The 12,916-nt window shown below is 37.1% G+C and overlaps 1 protein-coding gene across 13 annotated transcripts in view; it reads right to left on the bottom strand.

The window, feature by feature from the left end:
* The window catches only part of RYR2 (ryanodine receptor 2), an 820,811-nt gene that overhangs the window by 404,715 nt on the left and 403,180 nt on the right, over positions 1–12,916 (bottom strand). For all 13 annotated transcript variants that reach the window (XR_015157121.1, XR_015157120.1, XR_015157122.1 and 10 more), the window contains exon 15: positions 1,350–1,533. Coding sequence is in view for 10 of the 13 variants with exons in the window: in XM_086382784.1 (XP_086238910.1) it covers positions 1,350–1,533 (184 nt within the window). In the remaining 3 variants the exon portion in view is untranslated. The remainder of the gene's footprint in view (positions 1–1,349; positions 1,534–12,916) is intronic.

The following is a 12,916-nucleotide window of genomic DNA, read 5'->3' on the forward strand; positions in this document are numbered from 1 at the left end:
CATGCATTGGAGAAGGAAATGGCAACCCACTCCAGTACTCTTGCCTGGAGAATCCCAGGGACGGGGGAGCCTGGTAGGCTGCCGTCCATGGCGTCACACAGAGTCGGACACGACTAAAGTGACCTAGCAGCAGCAGCAGCAGCAGCATGGCCCTAAGAACACTTCTAGGTTCCCATCCAGAGTGTGTTATATGAGAAACTGAAAAAAAAAAATACAGTAATCCAAATCAATATTTTTAAATTTCACAGCTCAGTATTTCATTCTAGTTCTTATAGATATAAAATGAGTGTGGTATGCCCAGCAGTTTGGCATGTACAAAAATAAATAACTCCAGGCAACGATTCCATATTGCTGTTATATATTTATGTTGACATTTCCTGTGCTTTCTTGATATTATGGTCTCTAAGTGGGTTATTTCTGTTGTACACAGTGAAAAAAATTCTCAAAAATTAGTTATCAGTTTCAATGGCTTTTGATGGAAAATTAGGAAACAGCTTTAAAACTAGAAGAATATAGACCCGGGGACTATGGGAGCTCAGTAATCTCCATTACTCTTTTTTTTCTCTTAGTTACTTTTACTCAGAAAAATGCACTGATCCACATAGTCCATTAGTACAGGGAGAACTGAGAAGAAAGGGAACAGAGGCTGATCTGCTCGATCTGCCAGCTCAACTCTGACACCCTCCCACGGAAATTCTTGAATACTAGTTCTAACATTAGCGTTAGGACCATTAGATACATCACACGGTCCTTTTGTTCCTTGCCTATAAATTATGGCTTAGCAGTGGAACTTCTGTAAAATATAATCATATATAGAATCTTAACACATACAAAAAAGAAAAAGAGGGATTGCTCTGTCTCAGCAGGGAGCCTAGAGCCGGCCTCCCCAGGTGGCCCTCTCCCAGACAGCTTCCATCCCCAATACAAAGCTCCAGTGAGTCCTGAGGCATTTCCGAGAAGCCCCAATGAACCCGCTGTGTTCATTTAGACAAATTGAGAGTCTCTTTTTATATGATGACCATAAAGTAAACTATAGCACAACAATGATCAGAGTGAAGGCTGAGCTGCTGCTGCTGTCGCTTCAGTCGTGTCCGAAGGCTGAGCAGACAGTGAAATAAAAATGCCTTTTGCCAGAGGAGTGAAGAGTGTCATCTTTTAAAATTAATACTTATTGAGAGAGTAATAAAAACCATTGCAGGATTCCTCCAAGGCCTGATTCTCTTCTTCCCTTGTACAGTTGCACACCTGTTCATATGTATCTCAATACGCAGATAAGTCAAACAGATAGAGAATGTCCCCCACCAAGAAGTGTTTCCCAAAGACAGAAATGAGTGTTGGTAGAAACTCACCTCTTCCTGGAAGAGATTCTGCCTATTCTTCAGAGCTCGTAATCTGTTCTGCTTATCTTCATGCTCTAAATGCTCATCTGGTGGGTGGAAGTAGCCAATAAGGTCCTGCAGACTCAGACTTACAGACTCTATAGGTAAGTCTACTGTGGAAGCTTTCACCTTTTTGCTGAGAGCATCAAGGCCCCTAAAATAAATAACAAATATTTCTCCACATCAGTGAACCACAATTTTATTACTTTTTAATCTATAGATGACTGAAGCTTTACTTTCTCTCCTTATATGCCTGTAAAAGGAACAGTAAGAAAGGCCCTATGTTCTGCTTAGTTGCTGTCATGTCTGATTCTTTTGAGACCCCATGGACTATAGCCTGCCAGGCTCGCCTGTCCATGGAATTCTTCAGGCAAGAATACTGGAGTGGGTTACCATGCCCACCTCCATGGGATCTTTCCAACCCAAGAATCAAACCCAGGTCTCCCACATTGCAGGTGGATTCTTTACCATCTCAGCTACCAGAAAAGCCCTAGAAAGGCCCTAGTTTTTCTCAAACAAAAATAATATTTTTTAATTAGAAATGTTATATTCTATCAAGTATATATAATGCTATGTTAAAGGCACCAGTATCAAGAAAAACTCATTTAGAAGAAAATCTAAAGGATCTGGATAACTGATACCTACAAAACCATAGTCTAAATAATTAGAAACCAGTTGATTTTCATTTTAAAGCATAACATACTTTAAGTATTGAGATGCAATTTCCCAGGTTTCTAATTCTGAAATTTACTTGTTTTTGGCATAGGAACTGTTTACTGCTATCCCATCACTAATACTCACTGTCATCCTGCCCAATTTCTGCCAATTTAAAATTTATCCTCATGATAAAAAATTAGAAAATTCACTCAATCAGAAAACAAAATATTAACATGCTTTTCCATCGTCTGAAAGAGATGTATTTTAAAAGTAGGATAAGAAACAGCATCAAGTTGTATTTTCTAGACTTTGAAAAAAATATGACTGCAATTTAAATGTGATAATTTGCTGTGCTTTGAGACTCTGAATTTAAAACTAATAGCTGTGTATGTATCCTAAAAGAATTTTAAACAATAGTGTTTATAAATAAAAAGTATTTCAAAATACAATGCTTAGTAAAAGAATACCCAACAGCTAGCATAAAGAATGGAGAAGGCAATGGCACCCCACTCCAGTACTGTTGCCCGAAAAATCCCATGGATGGAGGAGCCTGGTAGGCTGCAGTCCATGGGGTCACCAAGAGTCAGACACAACTGAGCGACTTCACTTTCACTTTCCACTTTCATGCATTGTAGAAGGAAATGGCAACCCACTCCAGTGTTCTTGCCTGGAGAATCCCATGGACGGAGAAGCCTGGTAGGCTGCAGTCCATGGGGTCGCACAGAGTTGGACACGACTGAAGCGACTTAGCAGTAGCAGCAGCATAAAGAATGGGAGAATGCCTATACTATAGTTGATACAGCAATATTCATATTGGTCATGAGAAAACTTGATGCATAAAAATATTACACTTCCTTTCCTGCCCTCTGCATTAGCAAAACTATAAGACAATATTTTATTCCAAGGAAATATGTCTTTTGAGTTATCTGACTGTAGTGCAATTTATATTAAAAAAAAAAAATTGTTGGTTCAGTCACCAAGTCATGTCTGACTCCTAGTGACCTCATGGACTATAGCACGCCTGGCTTCTCTGTCCTCCACTATCTCCCAAAGTGAAAGTGTTAGTCACTAAGTCATGTCCAGTTGTTTGCAATCCCATGGACTATAGCCTATAAGGCTCCTCTGTCCATAGGAGTCTATAGGCAAGAATACTGTAGTGGGTAGCCATTTCTGTCTCCATGGGATCTTCTGACCCAGGATTTCAACCTGGGTCTCTTACATTAGCAGGCAGATTCTTTACCCTCTGAGTCACACAGAATTACCACTATCTTCCATGGTTTGCTCAAATTCATGTCCATTTAGTCAGTGATGGTATATAACCATCTTATCCTCTACCTCCCCTTTTTCCTTTTGCCTTCAATCTTTCAATCATTAGGGTCTTTGCTCTTCACATCAGGCGGCCTAAGTATTAAAGCTTCAGCTTTACCATCAATACTTCCAATAAATATTCAGGGTTGATTTCCTTTTGCAATGACTGGTTTGATCTCCTAGGAGTAAAAGGGACTCTCAAGAGTCTTCTCCAGCATCACAGTTCGAAAGCATCAATTCTTTGGCACTCAGCCTTCTTCACAATCCAACTCTCACATCCTTACATGACTACTGGAAAAATCATACCTATGACTATACAGACATTTGTGGGCAAAGTGATGTCTCTGCTTATTAATAAACTGTCCAAGTTTATCATTGCTTTCCTTCCAAGAAGCAAATGTCACAGCTACAGTCAACATCCACAGTGATTTTGGAGCCCCCCAAAATAAAATATGTCACTGCTGCAACTTTTTTCCCTTCTATTTTCCGTGAAGTGATGGGACCAGATGTCTGATCTTAAGTTTTTTGAATGCTGTTTCAAGCCAGCTTTTCCACTCTCCTCTTTCACCCTCGTCAAGGGGCTCTTTGTCCCTCTTCACTTTCTGCCATTAGAGTGGTATCATCTGCATATCTGAGGTTGCTGATATTTCTCCCATCAATCTTGAGTCCTGCTTGTGATTCACCCAGTCTAGCATTTCACATGATGTACTCTGCATATAAATTAAATAAGCCAGGTAACAATATACAGCTTTGTTGTACTGTTTTCTCAGTTTTGAACCAGTCAGTAGTTCATACCCACTTCTAACTGTTGTATCTTGACCTATATATAGGTTTCTCTGAAGACAGGTAAGGTGGGGTCTGATACTCATATCTTTAAGAATTTTCCACAGTTTGTTGTGATTTACACAGTCAAAGGCTTTAACAAAGTCAGTGAAGCCAAATTCGATGTTTTTCTGGAATTTCCTTGCTTTCTCAGTGACACAACAAACAGTAATTTGACCACTGGTTCCTCTGCCTATTTGAAACTCAGTTTGTACATCTGGAAGTTCTCAGTTCACGTACTGCTGAAGACTTGCTTGAAGGATTTTGAGTATAATCTTGCTAGCATGTGAAATGAGCGCAATTGTGTGGTAATTTGAACATTCTTTGGCATTACCTTTCTTTGGGAATGGAATTAAAAGTGACCTTTTCCAATCCTGTGGCCACTGCTGTTTTCCAAATTTGCTGACATGTTGAATGCAGCACTTTAATAACATCGCCCTTTAGGATTTTAAATCGCTCATCTAGAATTTCATCACCTGCACTAGCTGTGGTTGTAGTAATGTTTCCTAAGGCCCACTTGACTTCACAATCCAGGATGTCTGGCTCTAATTGACTGACCACACCATCGTGGTTTTCTGAGTCATTAAGATCTTTTTTGTATAGTTCTTCTGTATATTTTTGCCAATTCTTCTTAACTTCTTTTGCTTCTGTTAGCTCCTTACCATTACTGTCCTTTATTGTGCCCATCCTTGCATGAAATATTCCCTTAATATCTCCAATTTTCTTGAAGAGGTCTCTAGTCTTTCCCATTGTATTGTTTTCCCCTATTTCTTTGCATAGTTCACTTAAGAAGGACGTCTCATCTCTCCTTGCTATCCTCTGGAACTCTGCATTCAAATGGGATTATCTTTCCTTTTCTTACTTGTCTTTTGCTTCTCTTCATTGCTCAGCTATTTGTGAAGCCTCCTCAGACAACCACTTTGCCTTCTTGGGTTTCTTTTTCCTCGAGATGATTTTGGTCACTGCCTCCTGTACAAGGTTAAGAACCCCTGTGCACAGTTCTTCAGATACTCTGTCTACCAGATCTAATCCCTTGAATCTGTTCATCACCTCCACTGTATAATCACGAGGGATTTGATTTAGGTCATACCTGAATGGCCCAGTAGTTTTCCCTACCTTTCTTCAATTTAAGCCTGAATTTTGTAATAAGAAGCATCTTTGTAACCAAAGATGGAGAAGCCCTATACAGTCAGTAAAAACAAGATCTGGGACTATGACTCAGATCATGAGCTCCTTAAAAAAAGTAGAAAAAAAATGTTTTAAAAAAAATTTGAACTTACGATGCTCAAAACATAATTTTAAATATATCATCATTTACCCTAAATATTATTTTGGAATATTTGACTTCAACCTTATAAACAGCTAAAATAGTTAAACTGCATGACTATCCTAAAGTTTCTATCTGAACTTCCAAATCAGATACATCAATGAAATTCATCTATTACCTTGTCTTGTTATCTCTGTAAGTTCTTTCTATGCTAAAAAAGCAACAGAAATGACTTGGCAGGAGAAATTTTTTTCTCCCTTTTTAAAATGAACACATATATACAATGAAATATTGCTGTTTTAACCATTTTAACCCACTAATTCTAGTTGAATGATAAATATAACAAAGTCAAATTCAAATCTCACCTACAAATGTAAATAAAATTCAAAAATAACTCAAATATAATATCTACATTTTCAAATTTAAAGGGAAATAATAGTAAATGTCAGTTTTTAGATTATTAGGTTGAATATATCTGCTACAAAAAATGTAATCAATTAATTGCTTTCTAGGAGAAACTTGTCAGAAAATGCTGTCCAAGACTCTTAAAATTGTTAATGATGCAAAGTTTTAGAACTTCTATCCAATATAAGGATGCTTTTCATCTTAATTTATCAAGGACAAAAGAATGAAAAAAAAAAAAAAAAACTAGGGGAAACCAAAGGTGGGAGAATCACATTATGTCAAAACAAAAACCAAAGTTATGAATTCCGTCCCTATATTTCATAACTTAAAGATTAAACCATATTACAAACAGATTTATCCCTTGTCCCACAGGGAATTAATACACTTAAAAAAAATAGTCCAGAAGAATAGAATACATTCCCCTGTACACAGAAACAAATGTACACGTCCACCCTCACAAACACTCCACGACCACTACCTTAACCTTGGTGACAGAGACCAGAATGATCACAGAAAATACACTACATTAGAAAAACACAAATGTATAAACACAAAATAGATTTTGACTTTCACTCTACAAAATAAAAAAGGTCTGTTTACATATTTTACGTAAGGCTTTTAATACTATATGAATCTATATTAATACAATGAATATCTAAAAAATTACCTTGAAAAATATCTGAATATTGTACAGATATTGCAGTTTTAAATATTTTTGGTGATTTTTATGGAGAAGGCCACCCCACTCCAGTACTCTTGCCTGGAAAATCCCATGGACAGAGGAGCCTGGTAGGCTGAAGTCCATGGGGTCATGAAGAGTCGGACACGAGTAAGCGACTTCACTTTCACTTTTCACTTTCATGCATTGGAGAAGGAAATGGCAACCCACTCCAGTGTTCTTGCCTGGAGAATCCCAGGGACGGGGGAGCCTGGTGGGCTGCCATCTATGGGGTCGCACAGAGTCAGACACGACTGAAGTGACTTAGCAGCAGCAGCAGCAGCAGTGATTTTATGAATGTGATAGAAGGATCAAATTATATTACTTAACATAAACATACCCTTTACAATTTCTATAATCATGTAAAATTTTTCCGTTTCTAAGGGATATTAAAGAAGCTAAATTAAATTATATCAGGCTACATTAAAGCTATATAAATTCAGGAATTCAAATAATTCAGTAATATTAACAAGCACATAAATAAATCTATATATACAGATATACATATATAGACATGATGAACAATATAACCAGCAGGTAAGTATTCCAGAAAGAAGAGGGGGAAAAAAGCTAAATTAAATTTTAATTTTTAAAAAAAGTGAATACACAATTAAGGTTAGATAAGTGTAAAAAAGAGGGAAACAGACTCATCCTGTTCATCCATGGCACCTGTTACATGATCACAGTAGAGAGAAATTTTAAAAGGAGATGCTGGGTAACTCAGGAAAAGACAGTAGCTTAGTGATAGGCTTGTGGTGAGACATCAAAAGGAGAATAAATATAAATACAGAAGTAGAAAAGATTAGACTACATTTGCCAGAGGAAACATGGAATCTCATCCTGAAGTAAGAATTATATGTGTCAACTTTTGAATTACTTTTGGACAAGATAAAGTGAACAGGGACAGCACTTACTCTCTTCTGAAACAATTCCTCCCTCCCTCCACCCACCAAGAAATACCAGACAAAATATTTGGGGAAGAACACATTTCAAGACACTGAAAATCAAGATACAAAGGATAGATAGGGTAACAACCAAGGTGAGCTGTACAACTGTTTCAGTTTGCCTTAGAAGAATTTCTAAGCGAAGATGTAGGTAGATAAGGGAACCCAAGTGAGGCACAGAAGACTCGCTGAGTTGAGGAGACATTCCTGAGAGTCTGGCATACCAAGGCGGCTAGAGTTTGCAGGACACAGTACCAGAGCGGAGACAGCTTTACAAGAGCGGACTCTAGAGGACTAAAGAGGATCCCTTTCAAATATTCAGCCGACTACTGATCAACATGTACACATGAGAAAACTGCCTTCAGCAGGGAACAGAATCCCCCAAAACGATTAGAGGTCAACCCTTACACAGGTTCTGAAGTCAACCTCCTTCCATCAGCCAGACTAGAAGTTCTCACAATTCATGGGGCACCAAGCTGAGGATACAGATAGGCTTGCTTCAATAGCAGAGAATAACTAGCCCTAGATTCAACCCTGCTCTGCTCCACCCCAAAAATTCAAAAAGCAAATTCCAGAAGAATCAAACTTGACTGAGTAACTTAACTGCCTCCCAGAAAAATCTTAAAAACATTGACAGGAAGACAAAAATATACAGTACCCAACAAATTTACAATGTCTGACAACCAAAACAAAAATGACCAGATACATAAAGCCTAAAAGATAATCATCAGTAAAAAGAAAAATCAATGAACCAAAAAAACTCAAGAATATTATACCCAAGGGGAAAAAACCACTTAAAATAAGAACATTTCAGAAACAAGTACAGTGGCCAAAAGTGCTCATCTCCAACTGACCTGCACCAAAAGAAATGTAAAAAGAAGAACTTTGGGAATAAAGATAAACTACCTAAAGGAAATGCAAATCCTCAATAAAATAATGAAGACAAAACAACTGAAATGGTAACTCTGGGCAAAAATTGTTAAATGTTTTTGTGTGTATTTAAATCTCTTTAAAAAATATAACCTTAAATAAAAATTATAAAAATGTAGTTTGGGGTTTATAATATCAATAAAAGCCAAATGTATGACAAAAACGTAACAAAGACTGGGAGAGAAGTATTCTATTGAAATGTTCTTGCATTATTCATAGAGATAAAATGACTTGAAATTACAAGTTAATGACATGTGCTAAAAATCTTAAGCAACCATGAAAATGACAAAACATTATAATAAGCCAATAAAAACAAGATTAAGATAGAATTGCAGAAAATATTCAAACAACACAAAAGAAGGCAGGAAAAAAAGGAAAAGAGACAAAGATCACATAGGGCAATACAAAAGGAATAATAAGATGGCAAACAAAACTATATATCAGTAATCATACAAATATAAATGGACTAAATTTTACAGTTAAAAGGAAGTGATTGTCAAAGTGGATAATAATTCAAGACGTAACTACATACTGCATAACAGAAATGCCCTTTAAAGATGCAAATTAGTTAAAAGTAAAAGTTCTTTAAAAATTATACAATGCCAACACCAAGAAAAGCAAGAAAGCAGGAGTTCAATATTAACATCATACAAATTTGATGTCATAGAAATATCAGGGATTTTAAAAAGGTAATTTCATAATAAAGGCAGCAGTTTATTATATTCTAAATTTTTATGAATCTAACAACAGAGCTTCAAAATACATGAAAAAAAAACAGAACTGCAAGGAAGAAGTAGAACGATCCAATTATAGTCAAAAATTTCAATACCCTTCTCTCAAAAATGAATAGAACATACACACTGAAAATCAGTAAGGAAACAGACAATCTAAACAACATTATCCAGAGAAGGCAATGGCACCCCACTCCAGTACTCTTGCCTGGAAAATCCCATGGACGGAGGAGCCTGGCAGGCTGCAGTCCACGGGGTCCCTGAGGGTCGGACACGACTGAGCGACTTCACTTTCACTTTTCAATTTCATGCACTGGAGAAGGAAATGGCAACCCACTGCAGTGTTCTTGCCTGGAGAATCCCAGGGACGGGGGAGCCTGGTGGGCTGCCGTCTATGGGGTCGCACAGAGTCGGACACGACTGAAGCGACTTAGCAGCAGCAGCAGCAAACAACATTATCAACCAGCTAGATCAAATGGACACTTGTTAGTACTCTACTCAATAAAAGGAGAATGGGCACATGGAACATTAATTTCCCGTTGCACACAGAATACTCAGCAAGACTGAACATTTCCTCAGAGAGCAACTAACAGCAAACATTATGAAAATGTCTGAAAGGACTTGTGACTGAGTTGATTCGTATGATCTTGGTTACAAAGCTAACAAAAGAGGGATCCATTCTTAGACTGAGTTATAACACTGTTCCTGGTTCAGTAACAGTGAGCGATATAATTTTTTCAGGTTGAATTGGAGTAGTCATGCCTGCCTCTACATCAACCCCTGCACATCCTCCAGTGTACCTAAACCATCTCTAGATTACTTAGGACACACATTACAATGTAAATACTATGAAATAGCTCCAGCCTGCAGCAAATTCAAGTTTTGCTTTTTGGAACTTCCTGGGCCATAAGTCACATCTGGATAAATTTAAAAGCACTCAGTCTTTTAAGTATGTTTTCTGACCCCAAAGATATTAAATTAGAAATCAGTAACAGAAGGATCTTTGGAAAATCCCAAATATGTGGAAGAGGAGGGCATGGCAACCCACTTCAGTATTCTTGCCTGGAGAATCCCCATGGACAGAGGAGGCTGGCAGGCTACAGTCTATGGGGTCGCAAAGAGTCGGACATGACTGAGCAGCTAAGCACAACCTAAATATCTGAATACTAAACAACCTATTGGTCAAAGAAGCAATTAAAAGAAAAATTAAACACAGCACAACAAAAAGTGACAGGGAACAATAAGGACAGATATTTTATCACTAAAGGACATAGGAAAGGTCTCAAATTAATGATATCAGCCTTCATCTTCTGAAACCAAAAAAAAGAAGAGCAAATTAAACCCAAGGGAAACAAAAAAGAAAGCTTACAGATCAGACTGGGAATGAGATAATCTTTTTAACTGATTATCCCTCCCTCAATTCCAGGATCTCCCTCAGATATCAAAATCTATGCTCAAGTCACGTATATAATAATAGTATAGTATGGGAGGGATTGGGGGCAGGAGGAGAAGGGGACGACAGAGGATGAGATGGCTGGATGGCATCACTGACTTGATGGACGTGAGTCAGAGTGAACTCCAGGAGTTGGTGATGGACAGGGAGGCCTGGCGTGCTGCAATTCATGGGGCCGCAAAGAGTCGGACACAACTGAGCGACTGAACTGAACTGAACTGAACTGATGGGTTTCCTGGTGGCTCAGAAGATAAGAATCCACCTGCAATGCAGGAGGCCCAGGTTCAATCCCTGCATTGGGAAGATCCCCTAGAGAAGGAAATGGCTACCCGCTTCAGTATTCTTGACTGGAGATTCCAATGGACAGCGGAGTCTAGTGGGCTACAGTCCATGGGGTCACAAAGAGTTGGGTATGACTAAGCGACTGAGTATGTGTGTGTGTGTGTGTGTGCGTGCATGAGCATACACACATATAATTATTACTAAAAAATATTGAGTATAGTCCCCTGAACTATCCAGTAGGTCCTACTTCTTTATTTTAAATACAGTAGTGTGTTTTTGTTCATCCCAAACTCCTAATTAATTGCTCCTGTCCTCTTTCACTTTTGGTAGTCGTAAGTTTGTTTCTATGTCTATGGATCTATTTCTGTTTGGACATTAAGTATATGTCTGTCTTAAAAAAAAAAAGATTCCACATATAAGTGAAATTTCACTTTCATATAACCTATTAATATTCTTCTGTATGCTTTAAATCATCTCTAGATTACCTACATAATACTATGTAAATAATTGTAAATACAATATAATGTTATGCAAATAGTTGCCATCATGCTTCACATTCAAGTTTTGCTTTTTGAAACACTCCGGAATTTTTTCCTAATATTTTTGATCCATGGTTGGTTGAATCTATAGATGCAAAATCCTTGGATATAGAGAACTATCTAAAGTTAAATATGGGTTATATAACTAACCTATTTTATCAAGAGAAGTCTAATGAATGAATTTCATTCAAATAACCCAAATAAAAACTGAATTTTATTATGAAGCAGCAAATACTTGGTAAGTACTTTTGCCACAGAACCCAAATTTCGCATGTTTGGTTCTCTAATCAATTAAGCAAGAATTAAGATTCTAAAATTAATCTTCCATATCACAGGTTCTTTAAAAAAAAATATGAGTACTCTTGAGCAAAGAACAAATGTGTGAAAGTCAATCACATCCAAGATGAATTATCCTATCTTGATCAACATAGAAAACGTCACTTAAGGCATAGCATCACTACATTAAGTCTGAACACTGATACAGCAACTTTCTGACCAAATATACTTTAAAACAAATAATTTTTTTCTGTTATTAAGCTAGCTCTTTCTTGCCAAATGGAATCTCAACAGTGCCTCTGAAAACACCACACAAGTCACACTGTAATAAAAACCTCTACAGTTGAAGAAGTCAGTACTGATGGATAGACTACACAGAAAATAGGCTATTTTAAAGATTTATGGTTATTTTCTTCAATAGAACTGATTGGGCAGTATTAAAGAAGAACTATGGAAAGAACAAGATGGAAAAAGTCTAAGTAAAATTGATCCTAAATAAGTTACAATTTCACAGTTAAAGTGTTGTTATAAAAAATAAGAATCTGATGATGCATACTCCAGCAAGCATTACTCCATCTGAAAAGGGTTAGGATTTATATGAGACAGAGAATTGAGATAAATACTAGGGATATGATGAAGCTGAATGCTGTGCACATGCTTTGATTTCATGAAAGTATGCACAGAATGCATACACAGTGCAATGGTTTATAAAAGAAGCAGAAAATAATTAACATTCATATAACCTTAGGTGGTAAAGGTCTTTTATATGCTGTAAAACCAAGACATGATTTATTGAGCAAACCATGATGGAAAAAGCACTTTAAGATCTTTTCCAAACCAAAAAAATGGAGAAATATTTACAATTTATATAGGAAATTAATATCTCTAACACAGAAAAAGCTCATAATGGCCTAATACAAATATTATCAAATAATAGGGCAAATCACAAAGAAAAAATAAATGAAGAAACCTGGCCAAAAATTATGAGGTATACTCACTGTTTTTTTAACAATTTGCACTTATGTGCAAATTGTTAAAAAACTAAATATCATTGTAAATAAATATGTGGAGAAGGAAATGGCAACCCACTCCAGTATTCTTGCCTGGGAAATCCCATGGACAGAGGAGCCTGGTGGGCTGCAGTGCATGGTGTCTTAAAGAGTTGGACATGACTGAGTGACAAACACTAACAAATAAATATGTAT

The sequence above is a fragment of the Bos grunniens genome, chromosome 28 (genome assembly GCF_055505025.1).
Source record: "Bos grunniens cultivar Pamir isolate PY7600 chromosome 28, Bosgru_T2T1.0, whole genome shotgun sequence".
Lineage (NCBI taxonomy): Eukaryota > Metazoa > Chordata > Mammalia > Artiodactyla > Bovidae > Bos > Bos grunniens.